The following is a 27,327-nucleotide window of genomic DNA, read 5'->3' on the forward strand; positions in this document are numbered from 1 at the left end:
CTCCACTGATCCATAATTGTTTCCTTGCTGAACTTGAAATATCAAATATTTTCATGATTGAAACTTGACTGAAAGCCTGAAACCATCTCTGTTAAAAAAATGGTTTTTAGAATCAGAAAGATAAATAATAAAAATAAAAAAATCTTAATTTTTAAAAAAGACAGAAAATTGTTTAAAGTTCAAATTTCTTGTTTCTACCCAAAGAAAATCCAAAATAAAAAAGCGAACGATTTCAAAGCAGATATTTGCTCAATTCCAATTTCCAGTGTTAATGTTTATAATCTCTGATTTTAATAAAATCACTTTATTTGATGTTTAATTTCACTCGGAAATGAAGGTGTTACTGTTTGACTCTTATTCTTTATTCCATAATTATTGACCAAATACTACGGTGGTAGGCGATTATATTAATACAATGAAGACGAATTTCGATTTAAATTTTGATCTTAATTTAAACAGCTTCTCTTTAATCACTTGTAAACTTGTAATTCGAAAAAAACTTGTTAACAATAAAAAAATTGAATAAAAAGTCGTCTTTATTATATTGATGTTATCGCCTACCACCGTATAAAAAGTGCAATCTTAATTATCATACTCTGTACAAATTGTAAATAAAATAAATTATTATTAAATCATAAAACGTCATTGAAAAAATCCATTTGATCGTTTTTTTATCTCAAGATTTGTTTTATTGATTTGTTTATTATTTTCTTTCTCCAATGCAAAAAGTTATTTTTCTAACAAATCACGGTATAAGTAAAGTAGGACTGGTTTTTTTATAATTGAAAAATATTTATGATTTTTGTCAATATTTTGCTGATGAACCTCCTATTTTAGCCATTTCCTCATCTCTTCTTAGCGCTCTTTTAGTGCTCGGTCGATATCTTCTCATAGCTTCTTCAACAATAGTCTCAGGGATTCTAGTTTCTGAATCAAAATCCCTTTGTTCTAAATGTCGTCGTCCTCTAAAACCAGAATTGTTTTTTCGCGCATTTCGTTTAACGCTGGTTTTATTTTCTTTCCATTGTGCTTCACTGGCTTGATTTTCTCTTTTACTTTTTTCAAATGTTTTTTGAATTCTCTCAATATGTTCTTCCCTGTTTAAGCTTCTGTCTTGTTTTCCAATTCTGAGTTTACAATGTTTGGTACTTTCACAATTTTTACTTAATTAGAAATTTGTTCAATCTAATTTCGAAAATCTGTTCTTGTCAAGTTTTTTTATTGAATATGCAAAATATTGAATATGCGAATATGCAAAATATTGACTCTGATCGAAGATATAAATTTAAGATTTGAAAAACAATTCGTTTGTTAACAAACAATTTTAAAACTTGTCTTGGCTCATATTCATTTGTCATCTGAATTAGTGAACATTTTGCATGTTATATACCTTGAATATCTCAAAAGCCTATATACAGATTTGTTAACTAACTCAAATTAACTGTATTTTAAAGTAACCAGTTTGAAAACCATTTTCGCTAAAGTATCTAACACCTTGGTTTCATGCTCAATGAGGTTCTGTGAACTTGATGATCGAATTCAGATGCATCAGTTTCCAGATTATTGGTGGTAAATGCATCATTATGTACAGCTTGTACAGTTCCTTTATCCGGTTCATCTCTCCGTACAGTTCCCCGTACTCTAGTTGTAAATACAACATTATGTTCAGACTGTACAGTTCCTATATCCGGTTCATCTTTCCGTACAGTTCCCCGTACTCTAGATGTAAATGCATCATTATGTACAGCCTGTACAGTTGCTGTATCTGGTTCATCTCTCCGTACAGTTCCCCGTACTCTAGTTGTAAATGCATCATTATGTACAGCCTGTACAGTTCCTATATCCGGTTCATCTCTCCGAACAGTTCCCCGTACACCCGGAGGTCGTTTACTTTCTCCGCGCTTAAACTGAAACAAAAAAACATAATCTACATAATCTACAGGTTACCCACAAAGAATGAGACTTCAGAGACAACTGTACTTAATTTTTTTAGTCTTTGTTCTTATTCATGATTCACTACAACTGTAAAATTATTTCTTTATTTGTCAAATCATTTTATGCCTACATTTTAATCTAAATTTAATCGTCAAGACGTTGTATTATCAGATTTTCAGTTTGGAATTAAGTCTTGCATCCTTTGTGCATAAATTACCATCTTATTACATTAATTTGTAGATAAAATTATCTACGTAAAATCCCCCGGAGTCGGATTCGGAGTACAATATTGATAATTGCATTTTAAGTTTAAACTTACAGGTGACATATTCTTTCAAACAATAAACAGACCTTTTTATATAAATTATCTCAATTACGACGTGAAGAGTTGATATTTATGAATATTATTTTGACTGATATATCTCTGAAAAATGTTCAGGACATATTGCAAAGATTCAAATTAATAAATAAATGATCAGATAATTAATTTAAAAAGACGACTTTAATCCCGTTTTTTACTAGTTATAACTGTAGAAAAAATATAATTTTTAAAAGTGACCTTTAGAAATCCTTGGAGAACTCCAGTTCGTCCCACTTCTCTTTTTTTATCCTAAATATTCATTTAAAGAATGCAATAGTAATCGACATTTTATATAATTTTAAAAATGCATATTGAAATAATGATATAAAATTGTTCCCAATAAGCCTAAAAACAGCTAAACCAAATGAGCCATATATGTATCAATGACACTTAGTGTGTAAAATAAGTTGGCTCTTTAGTTTTGTTTTTTAAGAGTTTTTGGACTCTAAAAGTAAAACCCTCTATTTCTTCCGTCTGTGTACTAAGATCAGTGCAGTACGTACAGCAAGTTTAGTGTAGGGTGTATTATGATTTAATTAAAGGTACCAATACAGGGGACATTAGTTCCAAAACTAACACTTGGCCCATTTTTAACACTGAGTGTTAGAAATGTGCACAAATTGACAGACTGGGTTTTTGAGATCCTAGCCCATTTCCAGAGTAAAATTCGATAATAAAAACTATAACCAAGAATTTATTAAACATGACGAGGACGACAATTCCCAATTTTAAACTTTTTTTAAATCAAAATTATAATCGGACATCTTTTATGTTAAATCTCTTGACCGTTTTCAAGACAATGGTAGGTTTTCCATTTTCGAACATACCCTGAATTTTAAAAATTGTCGCGTTTTCGAGACAAAACCCACTTGCGCGTTTTTGAGTCTAATCCATAATTCAAAACAAACAAACAAAACAAAACAAAAATTATCTTATGAAGAGTTCACTCTTCATAAGATAATAAGACTAAATTAACTTCTGAATTATTTCTGGAATCTAAGTTTCCACATTTTATCTGTTAAATTATAGAATATGGATGATTTTTTTAAACATTTTTCACAAACAGTTTCCCGCATTTCTAGTTAAAACTATATTGTAAGAATAATATTAATATTTTGATTTCTCAATGCTGTAGTGATTTTTAAATTATAAAGGAACAGTTTGTTTTTTATTTCCTATTTTGTTTATATTTTACCTTATCAAAAAATCTTGTTTTGTTTCATAAGTCCGCGTAAATACTTAAAAATTGACATTGATATGAATTCTGGTAATTGTCTCAAAACCAGGATATGTTCCGAAAACGCGATATGAGCTGAAATACCGTAATTGCTTCAAAATAGGGATATGTTCGAAAATGAAATCAATCATCATCAGAAACTAATTCTCACACCTTTTTATTAGTTTAAAATTGAAATTTATTGTTTCAATATATAGTTTTAGTCATTTTTTTAATAAATATATGGTGTAGTTTTGTTCTACTCGTGTTGGATTTAAAGCTATATATATTCTTGAAAAAGATAACTTGAAGATTTTGCCCATTTCTAACACTCAGTGTTAGAAATGGGCCAAGTGTTGGAACTAATATCCCCTGTAATATGAATCAATCACTCTTGATTTCAATATCCATTGTGTCAACTTTTAATCTTTTAAGGAAAAGTACTTGACACAAATTATTCTTTCATTTTTGCATTATACTTAAAATAAATGGCTACAGAACTCAGATCTAATTTAAGCCAAGAACAGGCCGAAGACAGGAAGAAAATATTACATTATTTATCATTTCATCATTATTTAATGCATAAAGTTTTACCTTCTTTTTAGATTTGGGTTTGCCCCAAACAAAGCTTATGATACACAAACAGAGATGGTGGAAAAATACTAGATTTTAACTGACTTTTTTCAATTTTTCAATCCATAGCAAAATGATAGATAATTTTCTGAAAACTTAATCAATTTTTGGAGTAAAAATATCTCTAACTTAATGTAAAGACAGAATTCCTAGAATAGGAAAAACAAAGCTCCAACCACTTCTCCCACTGCAATTGTCATAATTATTATTATTATTATTATTANTGACGGTGAAATATCAAAAGCAAGCAAATTAGAAAGGATACGAGCAGTATTGTTTTATTTAATCAGTACTATATTTCGTTTGAAAAAAATGTTTGAATTGAAAACTTCACAAATCCACCAAATTGTAAAGTTTTTAAAAAGTTTTTATTTAGTTTTATTTATCAACTGATTTAATCCTTCTTTTCTTGAGACTTATATTTAAGTACCTTATATAGGGCTTGGATGAGAAGGGTCGGAGAAGTAGGATTCTATTTTGCCAACATTTTGCAGGGGAAAATTCATCTTTTCTAATATAAAATACTTGAATTCTAACAGATGTTTTTATGTGATTCTGATTCTTACATTTCTATTAAAGCTTTTTAAGGTTTCTAGGATTCTATAAAAGTCTGAAATATAACTATAAGTACTTTCAAAGATTTCTAAGACATAAGTACTATCAAGATTTCTGAGATATAAGTAGTATCAAAGATTTCTGAGATATAAGCACTATCAAAGATTTCTGAGATATAAGTAGTATCAAAGATTTCTGAAATATAAGTTCTTTCAAAGATTTCTGAGATATAAGTATTATCAAAGATTTCTAAAATATAAGTACTTACAAAGATTTCTGAGATTTAAGTAATTTCAAAGATTTTTGAGATATAAGTACTATCAACGATTTCTGAGATATAAGTATTATCAAATATTTCTGAGATATAAGTACTATCAAATATTTCTGAGATATAAGTACTATCAAATATTTCTGAGATATAAGTACTATCAAAGATTTCTGAGATATAAGTACTTTCAAATATTTCTGAATTTCTTGGGAAAGGAATAAATCAGGTTTTTATACCTAATTAAATGCCATTTACAGTTGTCGGAAATCAAAGACGAATAACAAGTCATCTCTTAATTCCCATGTTTATTGAAACACCCTGTACCTGGGGAAGACCATGTTTTTGGAACACCCTGTACCTTGGGAATACCATTTTTATTGGGACACCTTGAACCTGGGAAACACCATGTTTATTGGGACACCCTGTACCTGGGAAGACCAAGTTTATTGGGACACCTTACCTTAGGAAGATCATGTTTATTGGGACACCCTGTACCTGGGGATGGCAATGTTTATTGGGACACCCTGTATACCCGTAAAAGGCCATGCATGTGTATTGGTACACCCTGTACCTGGGAAAGAAGAATAATGAGAGTGTAGATGAGGCGAAGATAAGAACAAGAGCAAGAATAAAGAAAGTTGTAAAAATACAGACTATCAGAATATTAGAACTCTCTGCCAGGGTTCCTGGTTCAGAACACCTAAACAATTTTACTTGTTAACGACAAATATTTTATGGAAGTTTTAACTATTCGATAGCCATTAAATTTGAATGAATGAATGAATGTTTTAATGATTTTAACTTCAAAAAACTCACCATAAGAATTCTGGAGCCAGTAAGGGTATAAATGCTTTTGTTGAATCCTTTGTGAGAGTTGAGAGGAGGAGAAGGATAAGAAGAGGAATACAGGTAGTCAGTAGATACAGCACCCACCATCCTATACTCTCAATATATTCATAGGTTTCAAATATCAGTCGTCTAATCTTTTGCGTGAAGTATCTCTTGATCTCAATATCCATTGTGTCAACTTTTAAACTTTTAAGGAAAAGTACTTCATCCATGACCGCGACGCAAAGAGAAATCAATTTAATCTGTAGAACTTCTGAATCCTGGTATTGTATACCATAAAAGGTCTAGTTTGATGTTTCTACTATTATTAGGAAATCAATTCAATCTGTAGAACTTCTGAATCCTGGTATTTTATACCATAAAAGGTCTAGTTTGATGTTTCTACTATTATTAGGAAATCAATTTAATCTGTAGAACTTCTGAATCCTGGTATTTTATACCACAAAAGGTCTAGTTTGATGTTTCTACTATTATTAGGAAATCAATTTAATCTGTAGAACTTCTGAATCCTGGTATTGTATACCATAAAAGGTCTAGTTTGATGTTTCTACTATTATTAGGAAATGCAGTAAAAGTTATAATAGAAATCTAAATAATAACACTCTCTAAATCATTCTTATCATTTTTTCTTTAAAAAAATGAATCCTGTAGAAATTTTTCATCCAAATTTACAGTTCAACAAAAATTGTAGACTTAAAACATACCAAAAATGTGCAATTTTGAATTTTTTTGCCCGTTTCAAACATGTCATTATAGGAATTGTTAACAGAGAGAAAAAACAACGATTTTCATGTTTTCAGTTTACCTAAAATCTTATTAATAAAAAAACATTTAAAAATTTGATAAAATGGTATAGCAGGGTTATTTTTTCTATTTTTATCACACAAATAGACAATATTTCCCTTTAGGTTTATATTTTTATAGCTTGATTAATATAAATTAATTTCTTTAAAAGTAAGCTACCCCCATGAACGCGATTCTAAATAACAGAAGAATTTTCCCGTCCATCTTTATAAAAATCTATTCAATAATAAAAAAGCATAAAAAATTAAATTTCTATATTTATGTATATTCTCCTGTAGCTGAGAATGACCCAACTCTTCCTTTCACTTCCAATACACTGACTAAACTGGATATCAGTCTGTTAGAACCAAATCATTTTGTACTTTTTCATATTTTGGAATCATTAATTAAGTTTCTGAATTAAATATCTTTGATGATTCTGAGGCCGAATTTTATGAATTTAAACCGCGTCGCTGAACCGCCAATCACCAGTTCAAATTGCGTACCATGGCTCAAATCTCAAAACCCTAATTAGAATTTCAAGTTGAAACAACCATGTTTGAACCGCGTCTCATGTTTGAAACGCATCTAGAGACGCGCGGTTCAAATTCTATAAATTTGGCCTCTGAATTATTAGATAGAGTGAATAAGCATATTTTCCTAATTTGCGTTACTTTAATTCTTATAGTTATCTTTACATGAATACCAAAAATGTACCATTTTCGATTTCATCTTCAATAATTCTGAGGTTTTTGCTCTTCATATGTCTAATGATTCTGAGTTATTAAATTTTGAGCAAAAAGCATAATTTATCTAGTGAACGTTACATTTTTCAAATTTAAAACGTTAAGATTTATGTAAATATTAGACCTGAATAAAGTATTTTAGAAGAATAAAAAGTTATATCAGTTTATTTTACATCAGGGGATATGAGAGCTGATAGTTTATGTATTCAAACTAGAATCAGTTTATTTTACCTCAGGGATATGAGAGCTGATAGTTTATGTATCCAAACTAGAATCAATTTATTTTACCTCAGGGATATGAGAGCTGATAGTTTATGTATCCAAACTAGAATCAGTTTATTTTACCTCAGGAATATGAGAGCTGATAGTTTATGTATCCAAACTAGAATCAGTTTATTTTACCTCAGGGATATGAGAGCTGATAGTTTATGTATCCAAACTAGAATCAGTTTATTTTACCTCAGGAATATGAGAGCTGATAGTTTATGTATCCAAACTAGAATCAGTTTATTTTACCTCAGGAATATGAGAGCTGATAGTTTATGTATCCAAACTAGAATCAGTTTATTTTACCTCAGGGATATGAGAGCTGATAGTTTATGTATCCAAACTAGAATCAGTTTATTTTACCTCAGGGATATGAGAGCTGATAGTTTATGTAACCAAACTAGAATCAGTTTATTTTACCTCAGAGATATGAGAGCTGATAGTTTATGTACCCAAACTAGAATCAGTTTATTTTACCTCAGGGATATTAGAGCTGATAGTTTATGTACCCAAAATAGAATCAGCAGAAATCCTCCAATTTTATACACTGTCTGAAAAGTGAGAAAAAAATTGGTTTTCTAATCCCATTGGACTCAGACAACTTTCAATTCGTACTGAACAGACCCATTGAATCGGTCCAATGCTGTACGGTTACAGGAAACATTTGGTGGGAGGAACATCTTGCGATTTGGCTGTTTTACCAAGCTTTCTAAAGGTCGTCTGTACGTGGATGAAGCTTAGCTTTTTAAAGACATTTTATAATTTTCTTTTTTATCAATTAAAATTCTTTTAAAATACCTCATGTTCCCAAAATACATTGACAACTTCGTCAAATTGACAAGACCTGTATTCTTGAAATCTAAATAAGGAAATTAAGATAAAGTGTCTCAAAAGTTAATCTGAATGTCTTCCTAAAAAAGAACTACAGGGTGTCACAGGAAACATGACATTTGGTGAATAGTTTAGAATGTCTTCTTCCATAATTTGTTCAGGTGTTTGATGATACTAAAGAGAATAATAAAAATATTATGGTAATATTTTTTCAAAGTAAAATATTTATTTCAAAGTAAAATATATTCCAGTAAAAGATTTTGTGAACGAAATAAACTGCAAAAAGCCATTAATATGTAATACAGTAATGGAAGAAGAAATTCAAAACTATTTACCAACTGTCAGGTCCGTAGGAGACCCTGTAGATAGAACCTGAGAGAATAGAATGTGATGTAAAGAAGGATTGAGATAAAACCATCGATAAACATGAGTGCTATAACACGAAAGTAGGTCTGAGGAAGAAATCTGAAGAAAAAAAAAACATAATGATCTTAAGTGATCTTAATACAATATATTGCAACTCTGACATTTTATTGTACCGTGAGAACCAGAAAACTGGAAAAGGAAGACGACGTTACAGCAATATTTAAGGATATACTTGATGTTGTATAAATCAAACAGTTTTACAATTAACTACTCATTAGACCAATTATAAAGTTAATTGTGTCTGTTTACACTGCATAATTGCTATGTCTCATGTTCACTGGACTACATGTGATAGGCGATTATATTAATACAGTACAGACGACTTCCGATTTCAATTTTGATTCAAATCAAGATGTAAAACATCATGGTTACACATAATTATAGAAGTCGAGAGAAGCTATCAATTAAAAAACTTCTTTTTGATAACTAGTAAACTTGTTATTTGAAAAAAACTTGTTAATAATCAAAACTTAAATAAAAAGTCGTCTTCATTGTATTGATATAATCGCATTCCATTAAAGTAATAACTTAAGTCTAAAGTCGTCTTTCTATTCCAGAGTTTACTGGTTCACACTGTACTCATTTGAAAAACTTACTTTTCTGCAAAGTAAAAATGGAATCCAATAGTAGCGCAGGATAGTAAGGAACTAAGAACAAAACATAAGATACTGAGAACTTGTATTGAGACCTGATCAGAACAAGTAAAATCTGTCCAGTCAGAACTTCCATTACTGAAAACATATAAAAAGCATTAATTTCAGAACTTCCATTACAAATGACAAATAAAAAAGGGTTATTTTTCTTAGATTTTAAGGCACTGAAAGCTAAATTTCAAGCGACCCTTTACACAAAGAGGAGATTAAACTCTTGAGTCTTGACTGATCAACGAGGTTAGACATCTGTGTGTGTTTATCTCTAAAAAGTGGTTGAACTGCCGGAAAGCTGGGGTGCACCTATAAGCTTAGAATGTGAACTTGACACAGATGAAGTAAACATATATTCCTTGAAATTCCAGAATATTTTCAGAAATTCGAATGTCGATTTCTATTTTCTGTAACTTCTAGAAAGTAAATATTATATTTCTTATAGATAAAACATCAATATTTCTTAAAGATAAAACAACAATATTTCTTAAAGATAAAATATCAATATTTCTTATAGATAAAACATCAATATTTCTTATAGATAAAACATCAATATTTCTTAAAGATAAAATATCAATACTTCTTAGAGATAAAACATCAATATTTCTTAAAGATAAAATATCAATATTTCTTAAAGCAAAACATCAATATTTCTTAAAGATAAAACAGATTGCAAACAAAGTGTTCAAAAATTTCAAGTATTTCATAAATAATGTTGCTAAATAAGGATAAGTTCGTTATCCTTGAGCAGTCAAAAGTTTAAAGGATACTGCTGTGAATCTAGAAATGATGAGTTACATAAAAGGGTATTTTCCCAAGGCTAATTTCCCAAGTGACAATTTCCCAAGAGGCAAATATCCCAAATGTGCAATTTTCCAAGTGAAAACTTTCCAAAAGTTAGGTTAGGCCTTCTGGGCGCCGTAGGGGGGGGGGAGCGCTGCGGGTAGAACAGGCTAGGAACCGTGCGCTGCGTTCAAGACAGACTTGGGAAGTTGCCGCTTGGGAATTTGCAACTTGGGAAGTTGCCACTTGGGAAATTTCCACTTGAGAAATTGCCACTAGGGAAGTTGCCACTTGAGAAGTAGCCACTTGGGAAGTTGCCACTTGAGAAGTAGCCACTTGGGAAGTTGCCACTTGGGAAGTTACTACTTGAGATGTTGCCACTTGGGAAAACTTCTTTGGGAAAGTACCTAAAATCCTTGAAATTACGCTACATTCAACTAATTTTTGACTTTTATTTGATACCTTGTAGTTGTAGAGCCAACAGAGATTGTGGTGCTATTAGATGCTGTTGATGATGAGGTTTCAGCAGTTTCAGTTGATGAAATAGTAGTTGTTATTGTAGATGTTGTACTAGTTGTTGTTGTTGTTGTTGATGTAGTTTCTGTTGTTAGAACTAAATCGTAATCAAGAGTTCCACCATAGAGTAGTTTTGAATCATACTCTAGCTGGAAGGTACAAGTACAATGGAGAAAACTTTCCTATTAATAATTAAAATAAATATAACTTAACTTATAAAAACTGCTGTATTAATTCGGCTTTATGCCATATCAGGCAACACAATCTATTGCCTACTTGTGTGTAATATAAGTGCTTCATTGATACCCAAGTTTTTTTGGGGGTGTAAGATGAATTCACATAAAAAATAATTTTCATTAAAATTTTTTGAATGGACTCTAAGCGTGATTTCAAGTGAGCCTCCATGCAAAGCGATTTTAAAGCGGTAGAGATAAAATCTTTTTGTGTTTGTCGTATACAGAGATATATGTGTGTAAACTTATCGAAACCCGCTTGTATTCAGCTGCTAATTCCTGTGCGTACAGTCTGAACTCAAGACAGCGCACACCGGAATTAGCAGCTGAATATAACCAAGTTTCGATAAGTTTACACACAAATATCTCTGTACTCGAGGTACCGTTGTAAATCGGGAATTGCCATCTTAATTTGCATAAATAGGGTCACTTGAAATTACACTTACTGTCCCTTTAATTAACGGAAAATTGTCCAGCCAGGGTTAGGTCAGATAAAGAATCTTTATTTTAGAATTCTCAAAAATGTAATTACAATGACCGAAGTTTCGATGCACTTAAAAATGAACGAAATTGTAAGTTTTATTCGTATAAATTAGTGATTTTACTAAAGGTTTTATCATTTGTTAACAGGTTTTTGTTGTTGTAATGGAATTTTTGCCACAAACACTAATTTTCTAATTAGCATATCATTGCTTGTTATTGGTGAAAATCTTTAAAATTTCAAACTTAGATTATTTGATTTAACATAATTCATAGTTTGAAATATCTAAGGTATACGATATTGGGTTGTAAAGTTAAAGGGATTAGAAAATCAAAGTTTGTGGCAAAGGCTCAATTCCTTTTCAAAAAAATTTTCATTATTAAAAGAAGTGTATGAATGAAGAATACCTGTATTTCCTGTGTGCATGCATCCTTGCTCCAGGTCGAGTTGACCTCCCCAGCTGTAAATACGCTGCACGAGGTGGAGTCCAGGGATAGAGTAGAGTCCTTGGCAGAACTTGATAGGTATATATCCATAGATTTTAGCGCAGCGCTTCCTCTCACCTTAGAGAAGTGAATAGCGTCGGTTTCTAAAGATGTTACTCCCCCTTCATTAGTAGCGCTATTGCGGAATGCTGGATTAATGCCTACTCGAAAGAGTACTCCCATATACACTGCATTATCGAGATCACTTGAACCAAAGTCTAATAAAACCCTAGTTTCATTATCGTCTGCAGCAGATGGAAACTGGAAAGACTGGACAGCTGTAAAATTCTGTATTTCCAAGATGAAATTATCTCCTAGAAATGACAATGCCAAGTTATCTAAGTATGCTAAAGCTTTGAGCATCTTAATAATGTCTTCAACTATTTCAGCTCTTGGCGTTGGAATCTCTAACCAAGGTAGATTACAGGAGAATATTTTGTCTAGAAGTGAGTACAGGTTTGGAATATCATTGGTTATTTCTTCCAGCATATTTGTAACCTTAATAGCAACCAATTAATTAGTAAATATACAGTGAGAACCAAGGAGAATTGAATAGAAGAAGGGGGGCGATAGGGTTTCCGTACAATTTGCTGTGACGTTTTTGGACTGCTGAAGAACTAGTTTTTGCGTAACAACAATAATAAAGATTGTAAACAATAACAAAGGCAGCCGATCTAATGTAAACAAACATGAGTTAGGATACGATGAATCTTCATCTAACGCCAGAGGCCAGATGTCTGTTTATCATTTGTGTTATTGTTTACAATCTTTATTATTGTTGTTACGCAAAAACTAGTTCTTCAGCAGTCCAAAAACGTCACAGCAAAGTGTACGGAAACCCTATCGCCCCCTCCTTCTAATCAATTCTCCTTGGTGAGAACTATAGAGCTGTGGAATAGGAAGACGACATTTAAGCAATTTTGTCTGTGTTTAATGTTGTTATGGAAGCAGATAGTTTTACCAGTGGTTTAAAAAATCAACTTGTTAAGTGAAATGCGTCTTAGCACACTGCATAATTGCATGTGTGTCGTGGTCCTTGGACTATTTTGAATCATAAATTGGGTCTAACAGCCATTTTCCTATTCCACAGTTTTATGTCTTTCTCTACAACTTAGAAAAGTAGATAGTCAAAAATTAAAAAATAAAGTAATTAAAAGATTAAATCCTAAAAGAGTTTTAACAGTAATTTGTATAAAGTATTCCCATTTGAAATAAAAAAAAACTATGCTTTTCTCTTTTGAAATTTTTAGTTCTTAACTGTTGTTGCTCTGAAAGTCACCATTTTTAAACATTCTCAAATTTTCGCGGATTTTTATGTTTGAATTGGTGCACAAATTGGTGTCAGATCGGTTCAGCCGTTTTCACGTTTATTGGAGACAGACATGAAAGACAGATATCAAGCAAAGTATATAAACAGAAAAGGAAGAAGAAGAAGAAGAAGAAGAAGAAGAAGAAGAAGAAGAAGAAGAAGAAGAAGAAGAAGAAGAAGAAGAAGAAGAAGAAGAAGAAGAAGACGACCTGTACAAGTTCTCCTCCAACAGGTTCTCTTGTAAGATTAATAAAGATGTCAGCAGCAGTTTCTAAATCCGTCTCCAGCTCAGGATTCCTACAGCCGGAGCGATCTGGTTCAGAGGGATGGAAGTAAGTGTTGTTAATACAGTTCCATTTAGAATCTCCCTGGGATCAAAACAAGATTATATAATTGTAATGATGTTTAAACAAAATCTTTATATAAACACTTATTTCAACAATAAAACTCAACCAAAATCTCCAATTACATCAATACTTAAATCAATTAATTAATGTGGAAGATAAAGTCGTTTGTTTAGCTTGAAAATGTTTGATTATGTTTATTTCTCCTATTGTTTCGTAAGCAACAAAAGCTATGTCACTTTTTTAGGGAAACCACAAATGATCAATTGATCTTGATCAAGATCAAGTAAAGCTTTCAAGGGTATCGTTGTGAATATATACTTATAGTACCTGAAAGTTGAATTTGTTACACTCTTAGTCTTTGCTCACCTCCAGTTTAGGATCAACAAGGCTGCAGGGTTTTTCAACAACCGTATTCTCCGTCAGAATATAGTCTTTGTCAACATCGACAAAATTACTTTTTGGAAAAAATAATGTTCTCAGCTAGAGAAACTAAGATTATTTTGATCGAAAATTGTAAATATGTAAATAAGACATTTTTCTGTAAAACTTTTATGATTTCTAAAAAAATTGGGTGGAAATTTGATGCATTAAATCTTCTGTCATGGTTGTAATATGTAAACTGAAAGATATTATCATTTCTCTGATTAGTTTGGAATGATTTGGCTAAATTTAAAAATAGGACAGGTAGCATCGTTTTTATACTGGGTTGACCATAAAAGATGAGACGATATAGACGACCTAAATCAAACTAAAATTAATTCAATTTGTCTCAGATATCTTATCCTTTGAATCAAAATGAATCAATGCTTCATCAGAACCATATTTTTCCTTTCCTAATTTGTTTATTAGTTGTTGATGTCCAGGTGATATTTCTAGAATCTCTTGCAATACAGGCTCCTGGGGTAAAGAACATTTTTTTGGTTTATTTAGGTACGTAAATAGGCCCGGGGAGGGAGGAAAGGGACTCAGTTTAGCACAAATGTTAATAACGTTTAGCACATTTTAATCAAATGTTAATAACGTTAATAATAAACTTACCAGGATAATTTTTTGTAAATGTATTTTTATTATAATTATTATTAATAATTTAAAACTTTTCAAAGCTATCATAATCTTTTCAACATTTAAGTAAATGAATAGTGAAAATATTGAAGAAAGGAATTGAGTCTTTAGCCATAAACTTTTTTTATAATTTTTATATCTATGCAACCCAATGAAATATCAAAGGTTTACACAATCAGGTTGCAAAGATATAGGGATTAGAAAATTTGAGTTTGTGGCAAAGACTCAACTTCTTTTAGAAAATATGACCATTAGATATTGAAATAATGCTGATAATAGTTATAGAAAATATAAACAGATGTATGAAGTATGTGCTGAGTAAAAATAAAGAAAAATTAAATCAACATAGAATAAACATTAAAATTCTAGGTTTCGGGAAAAATGAGAAAATGTTTTCAGGAAATGACATGAATTGCTGACTAAGATGATAATGATAAAAAAGAAAAATACCATTTCGAGATTTTAAATAATTTTGTTTTCACAATAATGGGAATCGGGACAAATTTATCATTGATGGAATATACGTAGATAACATGACTAGGAGTGTTAATTGTAATATCAACTAAACACTGCAAGGCAAGATGTGTGCAGGCTCTCAGGAAGCAGTATTTTGCCATTATTCCTTCTAATTACTTTAGCTAGAAACAAGCGTAACATTTTTTAAAAGTATATTCCTAGGGCTACAAAAATGTATATGAAAGGCCAAGACACTTTTAAGTCAAGGTTGTCTAAAAATTTGCTGACTAACTTTCAGAGTTGTTTTTATGTCAGTGTAAAATTGTGTCCACGAAATAATAGAAATCGTCACTGAGTTCCATGTTTTCTGAACCACTCTGTAGAGGAAATTGATAAAAATTAAACTTTCCTTTCAAACTTGACGGAAGGATGAAGAGAATAAAAATAAAAATCTCCATGTCAAGTATTATTTCTGAAATATCTTTTTCAACACAAAACTATTCCTTCAAAAGATTACTTTGATTTAATTTGATTCTGAAGCCATGTTCTTGAAAATTTAGTTATTTTTTTTATTTTAATTAAATAACACTCTTTCTCCGACCTTGCGAGGGAGGGAACCCCCGGACGCGTAAGGCAGACATGGTCCTCCCAGATTTGCTAGGCAGACCATGCCTCCCCTTTTCAATATATGCCAAATTTTAAAATTAACCCAACACAAAATAAAATATTTAATTCAGTCTGTTTAAAGTATATTTCACTGATTAATTATTCACTGTGTTTAGAAGTTGTCTATAGGTTTGTTTACTTATGGAGGAGTTAACATATTATCTTTATCACATAGATATATTATAAATATATTTATATATATAATTCATTAGCGTTTGGTAATTCTTATTGTCAAATGTTAATATTTGTCCCAAAAAAATTTTCATTTTTACCACGGGTTTCCACGAAATGACCATAGTGTTTATGCATCTTTTGCGCATGAAGCGCAATAAGTTATGCGCGTTTTTTGCGCAATTTTTTAGATTTCTGAATCTGTGGTATTTCAAATGTTGACTACTTCTAGTAAAATCAAATGATTGAAATATCAAATTCTATGCCCACTGAGAAACAAACAACCCTGAGTTATTATATATCTATACAGCCTCAACTTTGTAGTGTCGCAACCCTGAGTCATTATATATCTATACAGCCTCAACTTTGTAGTGTCGCAACGCCTTTGCTTTTGGTTTTACCTTATAAACTCACTACTCCTTTTTTTCTATGCCGAGTCATATATATTTTAAGAACACTACGCGTCTGTTTCTAGTTTAAGTTTTAAACTGAGTAATTGGCAAAATTGTGCAATGTGCCAGTATGCATCAATTTGCAAAGTAGAGTTTTAGGCAAGTAATCAGTTCCCTTTTCAACTTAAAATAATGCAATCTCATAAGTAACTAATTTAAACAGTTTAAACCTTAAATCAACCTTTTCATGAGAATTAAAACAGTTAGAGGTCTAATTATTTTCATGATCTGAGACCGAATTTAAAGAATTTAAGTCGCAGTTTAAATTAAGCCGCCGCTCAAATATGGTTGGTTCCACTTAAATTTGTATTAAATTTTTCAAGATTTAAGCCGGCGGTCAATTAAAACAGGTTTTTGGGGGATTTCAGACGTGGCTTAAATTCATTAAATTCGGACACTGGTCTTGATATGTTGGACATATATCACACTCCCCTATCTCAACTCTAAGGGTTAAATCATATTTGTATAAGATTAAAATAGCCATTCGGCCGGAATAATGTTAAAATTCCCTAAATTCTCAAATTATTATGTGATAAATGCAAGAAACATGTTTTTACCAATGTAGGCTTTTCAAACTTTAGAAGCGACAAAAGTTTTAGAGATATTTAACATAAAAATAAATTACTGCCTATAGCCTCATGGTACACATTGCAAATTCAATGGGTATAAAGTTACTGCACGCATCTATTCTCAAAATTGTTCATCCATGTTAGGAAGCCTGTACAGAATAAGTCTACTTTTTTAATAGAGAAACCTTTCATATAATTACTTAGGAAATGAGTTTGAATACTTCGTATACAAATACTCTGGGGGAAAAAACATATTTTACAGAACATACCACAGTCTTTTAACCAGAAAAAAACTGTAGAATCTAAAAAATAATCTAAGCTGTGGGGGGGGGGGGGCGAAAAAAGACTTGAAAACAAAGTCATGATTGTGCAAAACATGCTTCAAGCCAAAACTTAATAAAAAAAATTGGACCACAAGCTTTAATGGTTAGGGACGACCAGCCTTTTGACCTTCCCATGTACCCTACTGTGATTACAAAAAAATATCTTATAATAAATTTTTCTTAAGATTCAAGAAGTGTAAGTGTGAAAGTGTCAAAAATGAGTGTTATTAAACCCGTACATAGTTTAACCCAGAGAGAGCTATTTTTTTATAGCCATTTAAACTTTACATTTGCCTAAACAGGGTTAAAAATTAATATGTTGATAGAGTCTACAAAATCATGCAAATCAACTTCAAAAGTATGTGCAGAGGCGACAGGAAGACGTTTTCTTAGACGATTTTTTATAATCAACGGTGGAAAACCCGAGATAGAATATTGTTTATTTATGAAGATTCATGTTTTTAGATATGCGTGGTTCATATTTAATTAAAACTAGAAATAATTATTTTCTAAAGAATCAATTAACTAAATTTCATGAACTTTATAAATTATAAAAATCACATTTACATAGATTAACAAAAGAGGGATGAAAAAATAAATATCTTTAAATCGAGAAACAGACAACAAGGAAACAGACAACAAGAGGATCAGACAACAAGAGAAACAGACAACAAGAAAACAGACAACAAATAAACAGACAACAAGGAAACAGACAATAAGAGAAACAGACGACAAAAAAACAGACAACAGAGAAACAGAAAACAAGGAAACAGACAACAAGGAAACAGACAACAAGGAAACAGACAACAAGGAAATAGACAACAAGGAAACAGACAACAAGAAAACAGACAACAAATAAACAGACAACAAGGAAACAGACAATAAGAGAAACAGACGACAAAAAACAGACAACAGAGAAACAGAAAACAAGAGAAACAGAAAACAAGAGAAGCAAATAACAAGATAAACAGACAACAAGAGAAACAGACAACAAGAGAAACAGACAACAAGAGAAACAAATAACAAGAGAAACTGACAACAAGAGAAACTGACAACAAGAGAAACTGACAACAAGAGAAACTGACAACAAGAGAAACTGACAACAAGAGAAACTGACAACAAGAGAAACAGACAACAAGAAAAACATGCAACGAGATGAACAGACAAGAATAATAACAGACAACCAGAGAAAAGAAAAAGATAAACAGATAAAAAGAAAAACATAAAACATGATGTTAAATCATTCATCTGTCTGTGTATTTTTCTGTTTATTAATCTATCTGTGTGGTTAAACATCTATCTGTGTTTAGTCTGTGTATACATATAGAGTTGTTAGCTCAAATCTGTATATATTTGTATGTTTTTACATCTATCTATCTCTGTATCTATCTATCCTCATATAGTTTATAAAAAAGCTCTGAATGTGCGAGATTTCACAGTGTTTTCGGAGACTGAGAGAGAGAAACACTCTAAACTGAATCTCACTGTTACAACAGTTTCTTAAAAAATAAAAAAAAAAATAAAAATGGCACCAAACAGTCCCTCTGTCTTCATAGCCTCCCCTCCAGGTGAATACTCGTTTAAAAACTCTCTTTTTTGTCAGTGGATTTCTTAAAGAAAAAGAAAAGATGACAAATCTGGTTATAGGTCACATGTAGATATAGGAAAATATAAAAATTCTTAAAACAGTAAATATTAAATTTTACCATTAGAACACTTTTACCTAAAAAAAAGTAGCGACTTATTCTATGAAAAAAAAAGAATCTTTGTAAGCTAATTTGTTAATGATGTTAAGTATAAATATAAATTGTGAAACAAACTCCACCCCCCCCTTCCGGCCCCCATTCCTACCATGCATTATTAATTGCAGCTACTGTTTTTCAACTTAATTCTAACACAGTTTTGTTTAAAAGTCACGAATAGGCTTATCAGAAATTTCGTTTTTGAGTTGGATTCATGTAAGCGCTCATTTATGAAGAACTTGCTGAAGGGCCCGACGTGGCCCGTAAAATAAAAAAATAAAATTTGAAAAAAGCGCAAAAAATAATAAAATAAAAATAGGAGTTCCTTGGGGGGCAAAATTTAAACTGTAAATTCAAAACATTTGGCTTCTTGGATACTTCAAAGGTACATATACAGTCCAACTACCTTGCAAGTACTACTTTTTCTTTTCTTCAAGCAAAAATAGCAACAACAAAAAAACAGCAAATAAATTCTTTTATGCTCTTCACTCTTCAGTTCTTATTTCAAATTATTAATTTCAAATTTACAAAAACTTTAGTTTGTACTAAAAAATAGGCTTGTCCCAAAATTATTGAAGCTTTTTTTCAAAATTATATCAAGCAATTTAGCAATTTTAAGTTAATTAGGTCTATAATAGAACCAAATTTACAATCTATAAAAAATTGCAAAAATCGCAAAGTTGCAAAATTGCATCCCTATACTTTACTTTACTGTGTATATTTTCAAATATAAATTCCCAGAGAGATTGTTGATAAATATTTCTTGCAAAAAGGAAAAGTTTGCACAATTTTTCTGCTAACATTGTAAACTTTAACGTACGATCAGAATAGGTTAGACAAGAGGAAAAAGTGCAAAAAATGCGTCAGAAAAATTGCAAATGCGCCAAGTGAAGAGATTGTGTTCTGTACATCATCAGTGGGAGAACTATTTTTTAATTAAAAAGATAATTTTAAAAGCTTTTTTTAAATGCATCATAAGAAAACAGCCGGGAATGAAATGCATGATGCATGCTTAGATATTTAAACAGCGCCCTGTCATTAATTCATCATGCATCATAAGAAACCCATCGTATCGTAGTTTTCTTGAAAATAATAAATAATATTAATTCAAAATAAATTGAAACTCGGATTACTATTGGACCTGTTAAAGGGACTGTAAGACTAATTTCAAGTAAAGAGATAGAATGCCTTTTTGAAATCTTTATCTGATCCATAATGTGGAAGATAATATCGTTTTTCTGAGTTTAAAAGTGTTTAATTCTGTTAATTAAATAGTTACCTGTGTGAATATGGCCATCTTCGCATTCGAATCTAAAAACATATTAAAGTTTGAACACAGCTTTTCTGATATAATTAAAGCTATTTAAGAAATATAATTAAATTCCAAATAGAATTAACGCGACCAATCTAATGTTGTTAGCTCGTGTTTAATAAATGTCCCTCAAACCTTATGATCTATGCAAACCTAATGATTAGTGCATTGTTGTTGTTGTTACTATCCAAGCCTGAGAATAATGTTTTAAAAAGAAAGCACAAATATTCAACAATTCCTGACGCACATTCTTTTTTTTCGTGCATACTTTCATAGGTCAATAGGGGGGAGGGAGGGGGGGTGTTAATTTGTTTTATAAATCGTTAAACCGTTTTTATAATTTTTTATAAAACTTTTCAGATTTTACAACTGTAGAATGGAGTGTTAAAGTTTGCTTTATTAAACTTTGCAGAGCGTATCTTTATCATAAAAAGAAAATAATTACAACACGTTAGTTTTTGCATCGTTTTTATATCGTTTTTGCATCGTTTTTGTACCGTTTTTGCATAGTTTTTGTACCGTTTTTGCATAGTTTTTGCATAGTTTTTGCATCGTTTTTTGGATCGTTTTTGGCATATATTTTCTTTCAGATACCTAGTGTAAGAAAAGCAAAAATGTTTAACATAAACGTTTTTGATAAGATTAAATTATGCTAAATATTGATCCTGTAAGAAAATACAGGGATCATGAACTACCCCAAAACGTAACAACTGTAGGCACATCACAGGGGGGGTAGTAAAAACTTTGTATAATAAATTAAGATTGTTTCAATTTTAAAGGTTTAAAGGTTTAAAGGTTAAAGGGTTGGGATTTGTTTAAAAACGATCTAAAGTTCAATTTTAAAATATGGATATTGTTTTACTAGTAAACCAAATTTGTATTTAACATAATTTGTATTTAACATTTTTAAACTCATTTTTAAACTCACCTTACACTAAGCATGTGTTTCTTTCTTCAGAAAAAAACGAAATTAATTTCAAGATAAAAAAGAACATAAGGATAGAACTTACCTTAAGATCGGTATTCTAAAGAGTTTCAGGTCGTCATTAAAGACTCATATTTTGTGGGTAACCCTGTACAGTGTGCAAAATGTGTGTCTTTTTATAAGTTAACACTGATGTAACCCAGCATCCTGAATCCTATGACCAGATTTCATGTATAACATTACATAGTTGAACCGCTTAGGACTAAGTTAAACCACTTCTTTTGTGCGACAAGTCAAGCAAAAAAGAGGTGGTTTAACTTGGTCTACGCGGTTCAACTATGCCTCACTATTCATTTGTTTTTCCTGATTATGCAATTACATGATGTATAGCTACTTAAAAGTTTATTAAGTCTAAAAAGTTTATTTTTAAATTTAACTTTCCAACGGTTTATCACCTTTTTCGTGATTTTCCATTGTAGTAAGCCGTAAATTCTCTAAAGTGGAATAACCAGTCACTATATTTACTTAGAATTAACAAAAATATAGCTTTCTGATTTTGCATCGTAACCTCTCCAAAATTCAATAACAAATGACTTTTTACCTATGACGAAACTTATCTTTAAACTTTAATAAAAAAAAAAGTTAAAAGATTTAAGATTTAATCACTTATCTCATGAATTTGAATTGTTACTTATCCAAAGTTTAGCAACAAATGCCTATTTACCTATAGATATCATATAACTTATTCCATAACTTCATTCACCCTATTTGAACCACCGATTCAAAGTTAAAGATTAAGGAAGGATTTGAATCGGTGATTCAAATTTGAACCGGCGGTATAACAGTTCGAATTGATTAAATTTGGTATGACGCCGAGTAGTAGAAAGTTTTCAAAACTAAGTTGCTAAGAAAAATGATGATTTTTCATATAACTATAGGAATTAAGCTTTAAAGATTAAAACAAAGTCCTAAAAAAGTGCTCTGTAAAAATCTGTAAAAATCTTTAGTTCAAAGAAAAAGCTATTTTGGCATGTACGAAAGAAAAACAAATAATCCAGCTCGTTAAAGAATTAGAAATTAACCTATTTTAATTGTATATACTATACTTGTTTTTGTCTTATCATATTGTACCATTTTACCTTTGTGTACGAAATAAATCTATAATAAGTAGCTTGGGTTACAAAAAGTTACTTTCACCATTTACCCGCACTTAAACTAAACGATTTTACCGGGAAACTAAATTTTCGCTATTTCAGTCTCAACTTAGAGCTAAAACCATTCCTGTGGGTCTCCAGAGTTCTCCAATAAAAATGTTAGGCAAATTGGTCCCGGGGTTCCTGAGTTTTCATCGGACAAACAAACACCCAAACAGAGATTATATATGTAGAGACAGCCTTTTTTACCCATTTAATGCAATTAGACTGTTCCTTTAAGACTATAATTGACGTGTACGTAGAAATTTTTTTTTCAAATTCAAAAGTAGTCTTAGTTCAAGTAAGTCAGTTGATTTTCTAAAAGATCAAAAAAAATCTTTTCCGTTCTATTCAAAAATATATTACGAAATACCTCTGCTTTAGGGTTAATATGTGCATATAACATTGTTGTCGGATAGGAACAAGATTCTCAATAATGAACAGATAGACAATGGAATAACCCTTAAATCAAAACCGATAATGCAGGAAACTCTTTATTTCCTAAAAAAATGAAATGGATAATAATGCATGAATTTGTTACAAAGTTATATAATTTTACAATGAAAAGGTTCTTCCGATCTATTTAGGGATAAGAAGGTTAAACTGTCAGGGAGTCCTAAGTCGCTTTTATGTATTAAAACTTCTGAAAAGAATGACAATTGTTAACGAAATTCCCTAATTCTTTATATGAAAATATTTTGTTCACAATAATAAAAGTGTTTAGGCCCCGTCACCGGAGGACAAAGAAAATGGGGCGAAAATTATTTGGTTTGGTGTCTCCGAGAGGGGATTTTAAGTTAAAGACGACATTACATGAATGGGCGGGGGGGTCTTGTAGTTAATGGTTGACAAATATGTTACACACCTTTAACAATATACTTTCTTTCATGTTCTTATACAAGCTGTAAATATACTTTCTTCCATGTTCTTATACCAGCTGTAAATATACTTTCTTTCATGTTCTTATACCAGCTGTAAATATACTTTCTTTCATGTTCTTATACCAGCTGTATATGTGTCAGCTATATAAATTAAATGCACATTTACAGAAACAAAGGAGAATACATGATAGATCGTAAATACATAAAAAAAATTAAAATATTTATCTCCCTGCAGTGCACCTGTATATCCAACTAACACACTTGAAATATTATAAATATAGTCCAATCAGTTTACAGAAAAATAGGGTTCAAGCAACAGTGAAATAGTTTGTTACAAATCTTTTAAACCTATTGCTTAAGAAAATCTATTTTGGTTGTGTTATTTTTTTTACTGGAATTTTCACTTATTTATGTTTGCCAGAGTTTAAATTCAAGTTATTTAATTTCTTGAATTCAAATCGAAAACGTAGTCAAGAATAAACAGTTTTAAGAAAAAAAGACACATTGTGGTTTAACGAATAGAATTTGTTCGATTAGATCAGATTTGGATAACTTTTACAATTCTTGATTACTTTGCATACAAATTTTATTTATTAATTTAAGACATATTTATCTTTTTTTACGATTAACTTCTTAGTCTAATTTCAAAATAAACTGAAATAATTTATTTGCTGGGAGCAAATAAGAGACTTATTATATTTTATGAATCTTGACAATGCATCTAAAGTATGCGGGCTGAAAATTTGTTAAAAATAAACCTAAAAATTGCATTGTTTTAATGGAAGAAAAAATAGATTTTTGTTTAAGATTGGTTTTGAAAATTATAAAAAATATGAGAATAAGGTTAAAAAGAATGTTTAGAAGATTTCGCTTGCTTGATATGGAGGCAGAAGGTGAAATTTTATCATTTTCAAATATTTAAAGAATATAAAATGTTTAATTTGTTAAAATTAAGGTATTTATTTAATATATCTCAGCTAAATCGTGAATTTCTACAGTTGAGAGTTAGACACAGATTTGTCCTTAATGTCGTAATTCTAACTTTATTTAAAAAATAATATTGAAGATAACATCATTTTTCTGACTTGAAAAGTGTTTGATTCTGATAATTTCTTAATTGTTTCTGAATAAATAAATGCGGAAGTAGCTTTTGTAGAGAAAGCTCATTTATAAAAATAACCAGTTTTCAAAAACAAAAACATGGACATCTAATCCATGCTTGATCAGAGCTGGGAACTTTTGAATGGTATATATCGGGATTAATGCTTGATCGACTCTTTTTCTTAATCTCCAGAATAAATAATGCTTGTTCTCCTCTTGTTATTAATCTCCAGATTAATTAACCGATCGGGATTAAGGATATCTAATTCTAAAGTTTCCAGCTCAGACAGAACTAGAATACCGTTGGGAATCGTACATGTCACTCCATCAACTTGAAATTACGTTTATAGTCCCTTTAAGTATACATTGAAAACAAATTGTTGTATGGTACAATGTCCTGTATAGGATTATGAAAAGCGAAAATTAAGTTTTAAGTTGCTCGTATAAGATCTAGATCTTAGTAAAGTAAACTCTTTTAACCAGTTGATGTAAACAAAAACATTTCTCCATAATTCCAATAATGCTTGATATCTTTTATAAAATAATTCATCATCACTAATATGAATCATTTATAAAATTATGAAATTTAAAATGTACTAGGCTACCAGGGCGCCCATCTTCTTTTTAAATTGTGAACATTTTCTCTTTGTATACATTGTAAAAATATAACAAAAGAAGTTTACGGATATGAGAAAAAAATTCGTGGATTTTTAGAAATTAATAAAATTAGAATTTTTTCGGTTCAGCCGTTCTGACGTTTATTGGATACAAACAAGCAAACAGACAAGCAAAGTATATAGAGATGTAGATATTTTAAACCCGAAAAATATATCTATCTATCTAATACACATTAAATATTCATTGACCAAAAAATAAATTTTCCAAAAAAGTTGTATTATTTTTGTTTTTTCCATCCAGGGGAAATAGATTTTTTTTGTAGGATTTCAAATCAATTTCCTCTCCATTTTAGTTCAAATTATAAACGTAAAAACAATCGAAGTCGTAAACAATTATCTTCAGATTTTATTTTGTTATTTTGTCTTTCATTTCATACAATCATTGTAATTATTTCTCTTCCTTCCGTTGGTTCATTCGTTCGCTTTAGTCCTCCATCTTCCTTACTTCCTCAATCATTAGTCATTCATTTTGTCCACATCATTTCATTGTCTTGCTGTAAAATTATGATTTTAATTGATGACATTGATTTGTTTTTGTCAGTGAATGATTACAACAATAATAATAATATGAATGAGAAAATGAAATAAAGTTTAAAATAATATTTCGATTAGATATAGATATTATGCCCAATGCCCATATTGCAAATAAAAGTTTACAATTAGGGGGAGGGGAGTGCAGAAAGAAAGATCGAATGTGTGAGAAAATAACCCTGAAAGTTGTCATCATAAAAAAAATGTTCCCCCCCCCCCCCCAGCTACATCCTAATTTTAACTGGTTCAACAGTTTCGAACTACAATATATGTTAAAGATAGGATTCGTGAAAATTACGTAATAAAGATAAAATATTTAAGTGCTGCTACCTGGACATGGAGAGAAAATCGAGATGAACAGCCTGGCTGGCTCACACACATCACAGGTCAGCTTACGCCAAACTAATTACAGATAAATATGTCCTGGTGGTATTGACACACATTTTGTTAAGTTTTTACCCATCATTTAAAGCCCATGAAATTAGCTTAATGAACAGCTTATATGCTTGAAATTCAAAACTAGCAGGCTTAGGAACAAAATCTTATTAAAATATTAAGTTTTAACAATAAATTTTGACAGATGAATCAGGGGGCGCAGTGGGCTATTTTATGTGGTCATTGGGGGGTGACTGGTTTTTGTTATCATACTCCTCTTAAAATGCATTTGTCTAGTGTTTCATGATGAGAATGGACAAAATGAATATATTCTGATAATCTTTTCATTTACAAACATTGTATCAATTATTATAAATAATTAGCTTTCTCGGGGATATTATCGTTTTCAGATTGGTTGCTTATTTGCTGAATTTGATCTATTTAAAACCACTACTTTTATGCAAAATTGTATATATATTAATTTTCGTATAAATTTGACACAGTTGTAAATCAATTTCTCGAGATAGGAACATCAGATAAAACTTTCATGGGTCGCAATCGAGAGCTAAAGTGATTAGCTTTCAGTCTATACCCCCTTTCATTTTTCCTGTACTGTCCCTTTAATGTTTTTGTGAAATTTTTGGAATTTTCTCCAATTCTAAAAATATTTAGGCAGTTAAGGGTGGTCTGGGAATAGCAACAGCGGCTATTTTTCTTGCTGGGGAAATGGCTGGAAGTGGAGTGTTGGCTTTACCATATGCTCTTCTTGGGACAGGTCACTTATTACAATTAAGTACTTTTCAAGTCATTTTATATAAGAAGTCTTTTATCTTCAGATTTTATTTTGTTATTTTGTCTTTCATTTCATACAATCATTGTAATTATTTCTCTTCCTTCCGTTGGTTCATTCCTTCTCTTTAGTCCTCCATCTTCCTTACTTCCTCAATCATTAGTCATTCATTTTGTCCACATCATTTCATTGTCTTTTTAGTTTCATTGGCTTTGGTCTTTATTCATCTTGCAATCTTTACTTTTAACCTGATACTAAAATAATCTTTTAAGAATTGATAATTTATTGTTTATTTTTTTCCGTTTGTTGTTGAAAACATGCTAAAACGTGTTATATTTATGTAAACATTAATCGATGTGATGACATATTTAGATTCTGAAAAATAATATTAATTAATCAAAATTACATTCATAAAAAGATTATGTTATGATTG

General features: G+C 30.7%; 2 protein-coding genes across 4 annotated transcripts in view; one reads left to right on the forward strand and one right to left on the reverse strand.

The window, feature by feature from the left end:
- LOC111700312 (uncharacterized) lies at positions 1 to 20,399 on the reverse strand. The gene is made up of 18 exons (XM_023471182.1): positions 20,389 to 20,399; positions 14,502 to 14,565; positions 14,035 to 14,122; positions 13,531 to 13,689; positions 11,935 to 12,510; positions 10,760 to 10,995; positions 9,467 to 9,601; positions 8,817 to 8,909; positions 8,412 to 8,472; positions 8,091 to 8,164; positions 6,894 to 6,946; positions 5,785 to 5,905; positions 5,540 to 5,668; positions 4,562 to 4,656; positions 4,107 to 4,174; positions 2,495 to 2,545; positions 1,495 to 1,907; positions 1 to 88 (listed from the first exon to the last, which is right to left on the reverse strand). The coding sequence occupies exons 5-18, from the start codon at positions 12,499 to 12,501 to the stop codon at positions 52 to 54; spliced, it is 2,133 nt and encodes a 710-aa protein (XP_023326950.1). The 5' UTR covers positions 12,502 to 12,510; positions 13,531 to 13,689; positions 14,035 to 14,122; positions 14,502 to 14,565; positions 20,389 to 20,399; the 3' UTR covers positions 1 to 51.
- Positions 18,819 to 27,327, forward strand: part of LOC111700316 (amino acid transporter ANT1) — a 19,838-nt gene continuing 11,329 nt past the window's right edge. For 2 of the 3 annotated variants that reach the window (XM_023471190.1, XM_023471189.1), the window contains exons 1-3: positions 24,228 to 24,313; positions 26,051 to 26,115; positions 26,777 to 26,879. In XM_023471190.1, coding sequence (XP_023326958.1) covers positions 24,253 to 24,313; positions 26,051 to 26,115; positions 26,777 to 26,879 — 229 coding nt within the window. In that variant the 5' untranslated portion in view covers positions 24,228 to 24,252. Of the gene's footprint in view, positions 18,936 to 24,227; positions 24,314 to 26,050; positions 26,116 to 26,776; positions 26,880 to 27,327 lie in introns of those variants that run through there. The other variant, XM_023471191.1, reaches the window with a different exon arrangement.

The sequence above is a fragment of the Eurytemora carolleeae genome, unplaced genomic scaffold, assembly GCF_000591075.1.
Source record: "Eurytemora carolleeae unplaced genomic scaffold, Eaff_2.0 scaffold395, whole genome shotgun sequence".
NCBI classification, from domain to species: Eukaryota; Metazoa; Arthropoda; class Copepoda; order Calanoida; family Temoridae; genus Eurytemora; species Eurytemora carolleeae.